Source organism: Lacerta agilis, chromosome 7 (genome assembly GCF_009819535.1).
Source record: "Lacerta agilis isolate rLacAgi1 chromosome 7, rLacAgi1.pri, whole genome shotgun sequence".
NCBI lineage: Eukaryota > Metazoa > Chordata > Lepidosauria > Squamata > Lacertidae > Lacerta > Lacerta agilis.
Genome location: NC_046318.1, coordinates 73,037,398 through 73,052,406, shown reverse-complemented (window position 1 = coordinate 73,052,406; position 15,009 = coordinate 73,037,398). Strand labels below are relative to the sequence as shown.

General features: G+C 44.4%; 1 protein-coding gene across 1 annotated transcript in view; it reads left to right on the top strand.

The window, feature by feature from the left end:
• Positions 1–15,009, top strand: part of FBXO32 (F-box protein 32) — a 30,540-nt gene that overhangs the window by 11,449 nt on the left and 4,082 nt on the right. Inside the window, exons 2-5 of the mRNA XM_033155813.1 lie at positions 2,388–2,500; positions 3,733–3,782; positions 4,857–4,949; positions 14,892–14,985. Of these exons, the coding sequence (XP_033011704.1) occupies positions 2,388–2,500; positions 3,733–3,782; positions 4,857–4,949; positions 14,892–14,985 (350 nt within the window). The remainder of the gene's footprint in view (positions 1–2,387; positions 2,501–3,732; positions 3,783–4,856; positions 4,950–14,891; positions 14,986–15,009) is intronic.

Sequence of the window (15,009 nt, the reverse complement as noted above, 5' to 3'; positions counted from 1 at the left end):
CAGACTTAGTTTCCCATAGAAATCTATTTGGTCCCTTAGGGTCCAATGTACCAACTGAAAAACTGTGTATATCGCAGTAGCTGCCCAGAAGCCATTTCTCTTCTTCCCATTCCACCCCAATAACATTTACTTACCAACTAAGTTTCTGAGGTAATCTATAGGAGCATATTTGGGTGTCCTTCTGCATTGGTGAGACTTGCCTAATGACAATACAAAATGGAGCCTTCTGCCTTGTGGCCCAGTCTTGTGGAAAGCTCTTCCAACAGATTCAACCAGTATCTTCAGTACTTCACCCAGCAATTTACCCAGACCCACTCTTTTTTGGGGGGGGGGACCCTCAATGTGTTTATATTAGGACCCACATTATTTCTATGATTGTAAGTTATTTTAAATTGCTTTTAGTACTGTATTTTAATGCTGTGAGGGATGGATAAATATCATCAACAACAGCAGCAGCAGCAACTTCTAAACATTTGATGGGAAGCTTCCTTGAATTGGAGGGTGATCCTCTGAAGTGGGGAGCCTCTTGCAGTCAATGGAGGCCCCATTGGTATGAACCCTGGAAGGACCTAGTCATAAATCACACAGAGAGACTGAACCTTGGGGGGGGGGGTTGGAGAGCAATGCCTTCTTGCCCTTCTCCCTATTTGCATGTTGCTTTCACACAGGTGTAGAACTCCTTAAGAGGTTGGTGGCCCATGTTGTGGTTAACTCAACCTACTGATTTCAGAACGGCAGAAGTTCAGTTAACTTGGATGGGGTCCAATCCATGATCTCGGGATAATGGCTCAGGACTACAATACCTCAAGGACCACCTCTTTCCACATGAACCTACCCGGACCCTGAGATCATCTTCTGAGGCCCTCCTTCGTGTGCCTCCTCCTCGAGAGCTCCAGAGGGTGGCAACACGAGAACGGGCCTTCTCTGTAGCGGCTCCCCATCTGTGGAATGCTCTCCCTGGGGAAGTTCGCCAGACACCTTCATTACACGCCTTTAGGTGCCAGGCAAAAACATTCATTTTTAACCAGGCCTTTGGTTGATCTATTTGGCATCCTATACAGTGGTACCTCGTTTTGAGTCCGGGATCCGTTCCGGAGCCCCAGACGCTCGCTGAAAAGGGCGTTCGTCAAAACGCCACTCTGCGCGCGCACGCGGAGCAGTTTGCGCTTCTGCGCGATTAGCATACCCGGAAGTAACCCGTTCCAGTACTTCCGGGTTTGCCGCGGACATTCGCTGAAATGGACGCTGGACGGGGCAGACTAAAATGTGGCTCTTTTCTGGGGGGGTGTTATTGGGTTGTTGTTGTTGTTGTTGTTATATATGTTGTGATCTTCTCTGTGAACCGCCCTGAGGCCTCCAGGTATAGGGCGGTATATAAACTCAATAAATGAATAAATATTATAACTGGCGGAGGGAAGCATAGGGGAAGGTAGTCTCTCTGGGTGCTCTAGGTGGGGAATTCCCAGAGAGCAGGTGACGTTGGTCATTACAAGGCTGCTGCTTGCTCCTTTTGATGATCTCATCCACCTAAGTGGCTGGACCACAAACAGAGCCTCACGTGAAATTCTTAAGGCATGGGAGTGTTCGTGAAGGAGGACTTGTTTCCTCGAGTATTCAAAACCCAAGTTTTAGGGAAGGGATCTGTTCTTCCTCGTGTTGCTGGACTGCAACTCCCACCAACATGGTCATGCAATATAGGAGCAGGGGTCCAGAAATTTCTGGACAGCCTCCTGGAGAGATGGTAGAATTTGTCCATTTTGGTTTCTCTGGATTTCCTCATTTTTCCGTCTTAAATTCTGTTCTTCACATTTCTGCATCAGTTTGCATTTTTAAAAAAAGGAAAAAAAGGAAACCTGTTTGAAAATTCACCAGCATTTTAGAGTGACTGTCTCCTTCACATAGGCAGGTTTGTGTGCAATTTTGCCTACTGGACACACTTTGGCAAAAGCCATTTCCCCGAACATAATACATTTTTGTATGCTAAATTTCACATGTGTGCATTTCGATGCACACTTTCCCCCCAGCATATGCATTTTTGCACATGTTACTTGGCTGGAAAACCATGCTGCAAAATTCAGAGAAGTGTGTATTTTGAAAGCTGATTCTGATGTGCTTCTCGTATTGTTTCAGAAAATGTGAATTAGGTAGATCCGGCTTTCAGTGTGAACTGGATCGAATTTCTCCTCCATCCCTAGCGCAGGTTCCCCATCCCTGCTTTTAGAAGCTAGATCTCTTTGAAACGGACCCAAAAGGCAATCTTGTATCATATATTGACTTAACTGTTGATGTTTGTATTCCAGGCTCCTCTTAATGGAGCTGGGGAAGTGATTAGTCAGATTGCAGAAGAGATTAAACCTTTCTCCTTCATTTTCTGGTGTCATCCCCAGTTACTGCAGAAAAGAGGACTACAATAAGGAGAATATTTTGAATAGCATGAACTATGATGTTGCTGCGAAGAAGAGAAAGAAGGACCAGCTGAACAACAAGACAAAGATTCACTGTAAGGCTGGGGAGATTTTTTATTTTATTTTAATAACAATAAACAGCTGTGTTTGGAGAGGGGGCGGGAGAAAACCCAAACTTCTCGCTCAATGAATTGACCTCTGACCCTGGAAAGGCTTTGCACTTCTGCTTAGCCGGAGAACTTGTTGCAATGTAGAATCTTATGCCTGGGATCTTTGCTCTATGTTCGTCACTTGTATTTGGCAGAGGGGGGAGGGATCTGTTTCCAGCTTCTTCTCCCCCCAGCCCACTTGGCAAGCACATAACCCCACAGCTTGAACCGGCCCCCTTCCCCAATGTTCTTTAAACATGCACCCCCAAACCACAAGATGGTGTCTAAAAACAGATGGGGGGGTAGGGAATAAAACCATTCACTTGAACCCTTTCAAAGTGGGGGGCTCCCTTTCTAATCAGACTGCCTAGAGTCTTATTTAATGGTTCGTATCCAGTTGCAGTGCTGTGCAAGGATCCCCACTTGTGCAATAGGACTTCCCCCCCCCCTTTCTCCTTGCCCCCACATTCTCCCCAGATCTTCTCCCAGGGGTTGGGGGAATTCCACAAAATAGGATGGGAATGTATTTGAGGAGGAGAGAGGGGATGGCCCCTTGTGGAAGCGGGAATCCTTGTGCTGGCGGTATGATTATTTAGTGCTGTGTTGGATATGCGCCACACATTGCGCCAGTGTGTCTCTGCAATTCCTGAGAGAGCTAAATGTCTTCCTGCTTTGAGCTTGGCTTAGGGGAGGGTTGACTCAACATGGAGGTCAAAGCTTTTGTGCCTATAACCCAGAGTACCCAAAGAAAAAGTGCTTCCAAAGGCCTATGGTCTGCCTTTGAGGAATCCCAAAGCCCCACCACCTCTCCTGTTCGTTATTATTATTGTTGTCCTTGTTAAACTGTAAGCACCGATGGGAATTCTGCAGCTAAGGTGTTGCCACAGGGAATGCCCTCTTCTAGGACACTGCTCCTCTCCAAATTTTGAGGGCAGGGGAACTATCAAGAAGGCCCCCTCTGCCAATCTAAACACCCGTGAGGGTCTGTGTGGAAGGAGGTGGTGGTCTTTCAGATATGCTTCCGATTTGATCCATTTATCAAGCTCACTCGTCCATGGGACCTGATGTAACCCAGGGTGGTGGTGATCGTTGGCAACCAATGACAAACTGAAGCAAATGGGGCAAGGGTCGAAATTTGCAGGGCTTTAAATCAAGGAAATGTGGTTTCATTTCAACAGATTTTCACCAAGAAAAGTGGATTTATGTGCACAAAGGAAGCACGAAAGAAGTGAGTATCCCTTGTTACTTGGAACGCCGTAGCTTTGCTCAAAATTATTATTTAAAACTGCCTAAAATAGCCCACTTTGCTTCCATTTACCATAACCAAAATGGCTTAGGGCTGAGTCAACATTCATTCTTGGCATGTTCTGGGTCATTTCTCAACAAACCTAAGTATGAGTAAAGGTAGAAGTGAATGTGGCCTGTTGCATCGTATTTCGACTTTTGACTTGGCATATCTAGAGAACTGCCCAGTGCAAGGAGATTGCAACTTTGCCAGTTCATCACAGAAACGCAGTAATCTCTTGGCGCCTCTGGATTGCTTTTTTATCCTATTTGCTAAAATTATAGATCATCTGTTTAAGGGTTCATCTGCACTCCTGCTTGACCCATGCAAGCGGTTTCCTCCTTGTCCTGCTCCTTTCCCAGTGAAAACCCGCTCTTGAGCTCTTTATCGGAGCAAACGTCAATCCAGAGAAACCACAAATTGCTGTTTGCTCCAATTGAGCACTAAAGAGTGGTTTTCCCCAGGAAGGGAGCAGAGGAACAAGAGGAAGTGTGAAGTTCATGGACACTAGAGGCTGATGTGATGGCACCATAGCTCAGGTGAAGAGCCACGTGATCTGCTTGCAGAAGGCCATGGGTTCAAATCCTGAAGTCTCCAATTAAATGAATGTGTAGAAGGTTATGCAAAAGATCATTCAGTATCTGAGATCCTGGAGGGCTGTTTCCAGCAGGAATGAAAGAGGACAAATAATGTCACCCGATGTAAGGTAGCTTCTATTTCTGGTTTGACTCAGAGAGAAGATAAGCCCCCTGGTTTATATGTGATTGCTCCAGATGTGGAGCTTGAAAGAATATCACTACCCTAGAAATACTTGGACCATATTAAGGTGTTGGGAGGCGCGAAAGGGAATCGCAGGTGCTTGGTCAATCTCTGGCGAGGCCAAGCAAGAAATCCCAATTCCTTTGGAATCCAAACTCAGCCTTTAGTGTTAGTTTTGAAGAGCATGCCACTACTGTCTCAGTTCCAGATCCTGAGTACAAATGAATCACTTGTGGTATTCCTCTCTCTCTTTCTCAGCGACATGGCTATTGCACTCTTGGAGAAGCATTCAATAGGCTGGATTTCTCAAGTGCCATCTTGGACTCGAGGAGATTCAACTACGTCGTACGGGTGAGTGTTGGTGAAAGCTTTGCACCGCTGAATTGTTAAATCTAGCCGTGGCTTTCAGGTAATCCAGGGGCGAGACAGAAAACAACCTGTATCTGCATATCATAGCCTTTTAAATGGTGGGGTTTTTTTTCTTTTTCTTTTTAAGAGTAGTTTCGTTGATTTTTGTGGACGTCATCCTCGATTTAAGATCACCAGTGTGCGTTTCAGACAAACTCCCCATGTGTTGAGTCTTAACTGAATTGCCACAGGCTACAATTAAAAAATAATAATTCCATTGCCACTTAACTCCATCCTTTATAACCCCTCCACTGCTTTGTTTTTTTTTACCCATTTGTAGTATGTACCTAGTAGCTGAGGGTCAAACTCCATGCATCTCATGAAGCGGGTTCTAGTTAAAAAAAGCTTTTCCCCGTAAGAAACTGTGTTAGTCCTTAAGGTCCACAAGACCTCCCTCTTGCCTTTTGCTGCAACAAACTTAACATGGCTGCCTCTTGGAATTTTTAAAAAATATTCCTTTCTTTTTGTGTGTTGCATGAACACAATGAAGTTGCTTATAGTGGAGAACTGTACAATATATACCAAGCAGGAAATTTGCTCCCCCCCTTGTCTGACTCACCGCCTGGAAACTTGCCATGATATATCTTGGGATGTCACTCTGACTCTTAATTCCTCAGTTCAACTACTGCCCTTTTTTTTACTGACGTGTGATCTTTTTTAAAAATTGAGTTGGCAGAACAACAGGAAGGGCATGGCATTTTAGGAAACGGCTTGCCCGCCACCTGCTTTTCAGATCAGAATTGAGCATAGAAGATTGGGTTTGGTGTAATAAGGGAACACACCAGCCATTCCCAACCTGGTGCCCTCTGGATGTGTTGGACTGCAACTCCCACCAGCCAGCACAGCAATAATCCTGCCTTACAGTACATGTCTGTCTGTGTCTCTCTCTCTCTCTCTCTCTCTCTCTCTCTCTCTCTCACACACACACACACACACACACACACACACACACACAATATACTACTACTACTACTACTACTACTACCACCACTGCAGTTTGAAAAGGTACAGTCCAGATTTTTTGGAAATAGGTTAATTATATATGTTTTAGAAGAATATATTGGTTAAGATGTTAGTCCATAGAAACTGCTAGAGAATATTATGGAAATGAAATTCAGATGAGGGGGGAACCGAGGGAAGTCACCCAATAATGTAAAGAATAAGTTATGTGTATGTAAGAACAACATAATGTTCTTTTTCTTTTTTCTTCTCTCTTTTTTTCTTTCTTTTTTCATCTATTACTATGTTATCTTTTCTATATCTTACAAAATGAATAAAAATTATTATTATTATTATTATTATTTTTAAAAAGAAAAGGTACAGTCCAGAAATCTAGTTTCTTAATTCTCCAGAAAATTAATTTCTCTATACAGTGGTACCTTGGTTCTTGAACTTAATCTGTTATGGGATTCCGTTCGACTCCCGAAACTGTTCGAAAACCAAGGCGCCGCTTCCGATTGGCTGCAGGAGCTTCCTGCAAATAAGCGGAAGCCATGTTGGAAGTTCGGCTTCCAAAAATTGTTCGCAAACTGGAACACTCACTTCCAGGTTTGCGGTGTTCGAGAGCAAGGCCATTCAAATACCAAAGTACCACTGTATTCAAATGTATAGGCTGCCCCAAAGAGCCCTCAAAATGGCTTAGAAAACCATTTAAAAAATTAAATCAGCAGTCATAAGAAACAGAATAATATAGCAATAGATAAAAGTTAAGCTGCAGGGAAAAGTTCAAACAACATTAAAAAATAAATTCGAGCACAATTTTAGCAGCATGTAATGTGTGGAATGGATCTTCGTTTAGGCCATTTCCAAAGTCCTTTATATTTTTCCTCTCCACTAAGATTAATACATGTAGAAATTGCAGCATTTAAGAACTCATAAAAGTGCGTGTTTCTCCAGCCAATCCTCTTAACTTCCTGGAGCCTCAGATACTGAGCAGTACCTAGAAGTTAAAAACTCTCTGATTCAAACTGGCTGTCGGTTTGGCAGAGAGAAAGCGAAACCTTCCATCCAAGCACCGCAACTCAAACAAGAACGCTGTGTTAAAAATGAATTGATCCTATCAGCCAAGTCCCTGGTGAATAATAGCTCGCATCATAGATACCACATAAATGGCTGAGCAGGGCGTGTGTGTGTGTGTGTGTGTGTGCGCGCGCGCGCCTCTGCCTGGAAAACCTCTGCTATGCTTGGAGTCACTCACTTGCAAAGCAGAAGAAGAAGCAAATAGGTGCTATTTTGTGACTAGTAACCCACCTTTGGCACAAGCCGTGTCTATGGGACTACCAGGCTGGCTTTAGGGAGCCAGTCTGGTGTAGTGGTTAGGAGCGGTGGACTCATAATCTGGTGAACCGGGTTCGCGCCTCCGCTCCTCCATATGCAGCTGCTGGTTGACCTTGGGCTAGTCCCACTTCCTTGAAGTCTCTCAGCCCCACTCACCTCACAGAGTGTTTGTTGTGGGGGAGGAAGGGAAAGGAGATTGTTAGCCGCTTTGAGACTCCTTAGGGTAGTGATAAAGCAGGATATCAAGTTCAAACTCTTCTTCTTTTAGCTGTTGGGCCAGAAGGTTTTTTGTGGGGGGGGGGGAGTTTTAAAAAAGAGCAAAGTTCTAGCACTTTTCCAGTGCTTCTTGTGCAATTTGGATGAGGAGTGTGATTTGGAGGAATGCAAATGGTTGCAAATGTTTTATGGTTTTATCTTTTTGCAAACCACTTTGAAGTTTCTCTCTCTTTTTTACAATCAAGTAATGTATAAATTTTACGAAATAAATAAATACATTCCTCAACCACCCCACAACTAGAAGCTGCTTCTAGATAGATAGATAGATAGATAATACTTAGAATTCATTTGTATGTTGAGCAGGGCAATAGGGAATAGTCCATGCAAGATTTTACCATTTCAAACATGTCTGTCAAGTTGCATGCTTGAAAGCATTCTTACACAATTTCCCTGTGCATTCATTAATAGCAAGCATATATCTTAAAAGGCCATATTGCAGGTGTTAATATTGTGTAGCTTGAAGCAGCTGGATGCATGAAAACTGACTCCTTTTGGAATAAAACTTTGTCCAGACCCATTAGATATTATTCAAAGCTTTACTTGCAGAACTTTCTTCTAAAGAGAACAGAAGCAATCAAAGGTATTTTCAAAGAATTCCATTGGACACATGCCTTCCAAGGCACAGGTTCAGCATCTTCCTAGGAATAAAATAATGTATAATCAGAGCTGAGAAACATAGCTCTTTCACACAGGTGCCATTAGCCTGCATTCCAGCCCCAAGGCTGTGGAGCTCCTGAAGTGATTCATTTGCACATCCTTCTCCCACGGAGAAGATCAGTCTACATCCCAATCCCAAAGAAGGGCAGTGCCAAAGAATGCTCCAACTACCGCACAATTGCACTCATTTCACACGCTAGCAAGGTTATGCTTAAAATTCTACAAGGCAGGCTTAAGCAGTATGTGGACCGAGAACTCCCAGAAGTGCAAGCTGGATTTCGAAGGGGCAGAGGAACCAGAGACCAAATTGCAAACATGCGCTGGATTATGGAGAAAGCTAGAGAGTTCCAGAAAAACATCTACTTCTGCTTCATTGACTACACAAAAGCATTTGACTGTGTCGACCACAACAAACTATGGCAAGTTCTTAAAGAAATGGGAGTGCCGGATCACCTCATTTGTCTCCTGAGAAATCTCTATGTGGGACAAGAAGCTACAGTTAGAACTGGATATGGAACAACTGATTGGTTCAAAATTGGGAAAGGAGTACGACAAGGCTGTATATTGTCTCCCTGCTTATTTAATTTATATGCAGAATTCATCATGCGAAAGGCTGGACTGGATGAATCCCAAACCGGAATTAAGATTGCCGGAAAAAATATCAACAACCTCAGATATGCTGATGACACTACCTTGATGGCAGAAAGTGAGGAGGAATTAAAGAACCTTTTAATGAGGGTGAAAGAGGAGAGCGCAAAATATGGTCTGAAGCTCAACATCAAAAAAACTAAGATCATGGCCACTGGTCCCATCACCTCCTGGCAAATAGAAGGGGAAGAAATGGAGGCAGTGAGAGATTTCACTTTTTTGGGTTCCACGATCACTGCAGATGGTGACAGCAGTCACGAAATTAGAAGACGCCTGCTTCTTGGGAGAAAAGCAATGACAAACCTAGACAGCATCTTAAAAAGCAAAGACATCACCTTGCCGACAAAGGTCCGTATAGTTAAAGCTATGGTTTTCCCAGTAGTAATGTATGGAAGTGAGAGCTGGACCATAAAGAAGGCTGATCGCCGTAGAATTGATGCTTTTGAATTATGGTGCTGGAGGAGACTCTTGAGAGTCCCATGGACTGCAAGAAGATCAAACCTATCCATTCTCAAAGAAATCAGCCCTGAGTGCTCACTAGAAGGACAGATCCTGAAGTTGAGGCTCCAGTACTTTGGCCACCTCATGAGAAGAGAAGACTCCCTGGAAAAGACCCTGATGTTGGGAAAGATGGAGGGCACAAGGAGAAGAGGACGACAGAGGATGAGATGGTTGGACAGTGTTCTCGAAGCTACTAACATGAGTTTGGCCAAACTGCGAGAGGCAGTGAAGGATAGGCGTGCCTGGCGTGCTCTGGTCCATGGGGTCACGAAGAGTCGGACACGACTGAACGACTGAACAACAACAACTCCCACGGAGCCCAGGAACAAAAGACAAAGACCAACTCCCCAAGATGGTGATTTGCAATTCAATACCTCTCATGTGACCTAAGGTTAAACACTCACGTGTTAGCTAGCAGAGAACAACAATAGTTAATTATCAAACCATCTAGGAGCCCAGAGAGCTTAATAGAAAATCCCCATGTTGAAGCCTTCAGTAATACACACAGGCATGCCCCATTTCAGTGTGAACTGAACAATTATACTTAACAGGCAGGACTAAAAGATGAAAGCCTGTTTAGTGAGGTAATCACACCTCCATGCATGTGCATGCATAGGGGCCTTTCCTGTTTTGGAGTCCTAGAAATAAAGCCAGTTAGTTAGAATGGAGGCCACTTTATTTGAACCTGAGCCCGAGTGTATCCTTTTCTTTCCTTCCTCCCTCCCCCTGCCCTGCAAAACTGTCCCGTTTCAGACAGCTTTGCTCGCTGTCTGGGGTGTTATGTATAGGCAGATGACAGTGACAGATTCCTTACTCCAGAAGAATTTGCCGTGTGATGCGCTCTTAAGCAATGTTCTGCAAGCGCTCACTCGCCCGCACCGCAAAAGCAGGAGAAATAATGTGTGTATTAATTTACAAGGGGAAATCCAAAGGAACTTATTCCAGAGGTGTTGTGTTATGGGGAGAGGGTCCTGGCTCACTTTTTGTTTACACGCAGGCTAACACCATTCGCTGAAGGCGTCAGCCACATACCCTGGGGTCCTGTGGGCCAAATTGGCTTCTGAAGTTTTAGGACAACAGCAGCGGAGAAGGCTTTTCCATAACAAGCCTCACATTCCCATCTGGACAACTTTCTGGGCACTGTGTACCAGTGATGGGTGGGGGCCAGAAGCAAAAGAAAACAAAAATGTTGTTTTCATAGAATCAAAGAATTAGAGTTGGAAGGGACCATGAGGGTCATCTAGTCCAACCCCCCTGCAGTGCAGGAATCATTTGCCCAGTGTGGAGCTCGAACCCATGACCCTGTGATTAAAACACTCATGCTCTACTGACTCTTGTTTAAGGTATCCCTTTATCCTCTCTTCAGATTCGGTGAACTTAGAAGTCTTAGTGCCTTAAGAAAGCAATCGTTTTTTTTAAAAAAATAACAAACATAAAATTTACTAACAAAATATCGGCAAGTAGCAGCAGAATGAACATTAAAAGGTGCTGAGCAAATTTAGGAATATTTGTGTGATATGCAAAAGTAATCGAGGAGGCTCCCCTTCAAAGGCAGGCTGCCATGGCTGAAAAAGCTCGCTCTTAGTTTAACTGCTCACCTAACTTTTGATAGCTTTGTACCTGGAGAAGGACCTCAGGTGATGATCTTGGGGCTTATCTACATCTACCTTTCGCACTTAGCTTTCTAGGCACAGGTCTGTGCTTTAAATCTCCTTGTCTGAGCACCACCACCACCCCTTTTATTTCTTTTTGCTCTGAAGCTTTCTCCACAAAAACCTGCTCTTTAAAGCTGAATCGGAGCAAACAGCAATTTGGTTTTCCCACGACTTGCCATTTCCTCCGATTCAGTAGTAAAGAGGGGATTTTCACAGGGAAAATGAGTGGGCACTTGGGCGAGGAGTGTGGACTAGGGCTGGAAAGGGCGGAGAAAATGTAAGTGTGAATAAGCTCTTAGAAACCCAGGCATGTTTGTGTGGGGTCAGGCAGTCCTTAAGATATCCTGGTACCAAGCCATATAGGACATTTCCCCACCCCACAGTCTTAAGGTCTAAAAGCTTAATTTAAAAACACCACCACAACACCACCATGCTTGGAACAGCTTCAAATGCCAAGCAGGTGATGGAGCACAGTTCCCCAGGACTTTTTGTTTATTTCGTAAAACGCATACACCGCCAGATTGTCAAAAATCCTCAGTTTACATTAAAAAAGAGCCAAGAAATAAAATTAGCGGTTGAGCAAAGTTAACAGCAATTTAAAACATTCAAAAAGTAAAAATGGCAATAGACGTAAGAAACAGATTAAGACTCTCATCAGCTTTCTAAACATCCAGGTAGTCTTGTGTATACAAAAATGTTTTTAGGCATACAAATGAAGGTACCTGCCTGATATCAATAGGCAGGGAGTTCCAAAGTGTAGCTGCTGCATCAAGTCCTTGCAGATGCAGAACAGGTGTTCTGTGACACCTGTAATAGTGCTGATTCCTCTGATCAAAGAAGTTGATTGGGCATGCATGGGGTAAGGCAGTCTCACAGGTAAACACTCCCCAAGTTGTGAAGGGCTGTACTGCTTTGGATATGTACGAGTGTGTGATTTCCTGTTTGAAAGCATCTCGATGATGCTCTCGATGAGAGCCAGTGTGGTGTAGTGGTTAAGAGTGGTAGACTCATAATCTGGGGAACTGGGTTCGTGTCTCCGTTCCTCCACATGCAGCTGCTGGGTGACCTTGGGCTAGTCACACTTCTTTGAAGTCCCTCAGCCCCACTCACCTCACAGTGTTTGTTGTGGGGGAGGAAGGGAAAAGGAGAATGTTAGCCGCTTTGAGACTCCTTTGGGTAGTGAAAAGCGGGGTATCAAATCCAAACTCTTCTTCTTCTTCTTCTTCTTCTCTCTTCTCGCTGTCATGCGCCTGTTTATCACCCCCCTTGTCGTGTCTCTGTGTGTGCTATCAGGAGCTATTTCGAAAATGCACACCTGTGTGCGTATTCATGTGGGTTTTTTTATTTTTAACTTCCCTGAAATGGTGAGTCATAGAAATGAAGCCGATTAGCCGGGGTTAGACGACTTAGCAAATTAGCCAGGGCTCCTTTTCCCCGTCTCCCTTGGTTTTTCTACCAGTCATGTGGCCACACAAAGTATTAATAGAATGCTCACGTAGGAGAGCCATCTGTTGACGTTCAAAGTTGGCCGGGGAGATAAACAGAAGAGTGGATCAGTCACCCTCGGCCACTTCTCCGCCTTGAGCCGATAGTCACACGGTGGTGACAGCGCTGTGAAAGAGGAGAGAGCAGCTGAAGCGATCTCTTTCTCCTGTTCTTCCCCTCTGTGCCCCCGCCCCTTTCCTCCTTGTCCCATGCGTTCTGACTTTATAGAAAGGCGTTGATAAGTGCAGACAAATTCTGATCATTCTTCCCACTGGGCAAAGCACTTTTCAACCCATGACTTGATGTGTTTTATCATTTTAACATGGTCAGAATTTCCTTGCCGGGTTCATCGCAAGTCCAAACTGCCTGGCGTCATCGTTGCTGTTCCAACAACGGACAGCAAGGTGCCAATTCATGAACAGGACATGGGGTTTCGGGGGGGCATGAAGGTATACTGCATCCGTACATGCAAGTTCCTTTTAGCTGTTGTAGCAGAGATCTTGCCTTTTTGACACACTGAGATACGTTAACATGGGGAGGTTGAAGGAAGGAAACTTACTTGTTCTCTATTTTCCACTGCAACTACCTGTGCCTGCAGTAGCATCTCTAGAGGGTTAGAAGAGAAGGGAAATCCTTCTCTTAAGTGAATCGGTCAAGTACAGTTTCTCATTTTTCTAATCGTAGGTTCCTATCTCCACACTTCCAAATCAGTTTGCAAGTTTTTTTGTTTTTTCTTTAAAAAGTACTTGTGGAAATTCACCAGCATTTTTAGTGCTTTACACGGCTCAAGATCTCAATACCTTAAGGACTGCCTCTCTCTATACAAACTGACCCAGACCCTGCTCTTCTCATCCGAGGCCCCTCCCCGAGGGGTTCAGAGGGTGGCAACATGAGAATGGGCCTTTTCTGTGGTGGCTCCCCATCAGTGGAATGGTCTCCCCAGAGAGGCCCGCCTGGTGCCATCGTTACATGTATTTAGGTGCCAGGCAAAAACATTTCTCTACCTAGGTCTTTAGCCATTGAATAACCTATGGCCTGTTAAAGGTGTTGGGAGGGGCTGTTATTTTGATTATTTTATCATATTGCTGTCTATTACTATGCTTTGTTTTATGTTTTTGTTATTATGTTCCATAAAATATGTTTTGAATGTTGTACACCACCCTGAAATTCTATTAAAAGGTGGAGTATAAATGTTGTTGTTAATGATGTGGATTTCTCCCAATGGGCACACTTTTTAATGCAGTTTGGGCCAATACACACATTATTGCACATTCCCTGTGTCACAAGACAAATGAGAGGACCTATCGCCATCTATGTTGTGCAGACCTGAATGGGGATGGCAGACACCAGCAGCATATCTGCATCTGATCTGTGCTGGCAATGTGTGCTTGCCCTGCTGAATCGGGACCAGTATCTTCCATTGCCTTGGAAGTCTGACTACCCCCTTAGTCCTCCAACTGAGTTTACGTATTATGTCACCGCATTTGCTCATAGCAATCCACTGCTGCACTTGTCACTCCTGCCTCTCATCCTGTTGCATTTCCTACTATGAAATTCAGATGGCAAGCTCCCGGGGGCAGGGACCCTGGTCTGCATGAAGTTACGTTTAGTGCTATGTTGTTGTTCAGTCGTTCAGTCGTGTCCGACTCTTCGTGACCCCATGGACCAGAGCACGCCAGGCACGCCTATCTTTCACTGCCTCTCGCAGTTTGGCCAAACTCATGTTAGTAGCTTCGAGAACACTGTCCAACCATCTCATCCTCTGTCGTCCCCTTCTCCTTGTGCCCTCCATCTTTCCCAACATCAGGGTCTTTTCTAGGGATTCTTCTCTTCTCATGAGGTGGGCAAAGTACTGGAGCCTCAACTTCAGGATCTGTCCTTCTAGTGAGCACTCAGTTTAGTGCTATAGCAAATATCAAAGGATGTTTCGGAAACGAGTATGTCCCCCATGGTGTTTTTTTTAATGTAGCTGCCCTTAGAGGCTGCAGCTGAACCTCAAAATATAGTTGCTTGCTGTAGCAAAAGCATTCAATTGCCCACATCGCTCTTTGTGGTTAAGGTGCTCCCATGTTCAGCAAAGCAGCTTAGATGACCACAATCTGTTTTTCTCCTCTGCTGTCAGTTTTAATGACTTGGCTTAGTAATTAAGCCAACGAGAAGAGGTGGAAAGATTGCTATCGCTTAAGCTCCTGCATTTGTCTTTCCTTTCTGGCTCTCTTGTCTATCCGTTCCCACCCTCCCTCCCTCCAAAAGTGTGTGTGTGAGAGAGAGTCAAGCAACAACAACCATCTGAACTGTTTTACTGTGCATCACATGACCAGGAAGCTAAGATTAGAAAAGTGCCTTTGTGCTCTTTAAGGCTGAATGTCTTTATTTTTATCCACAGCTGTTGGAGCTGATAGCAAAGTCTCAGCTAACATCACTGAGCGGAATTGCCCAGAAAAACTTTATGAACATCTTGGAAAAAGTAGTGCAGAAAGGTAAAGGCAACAGGCGGCTGGGGG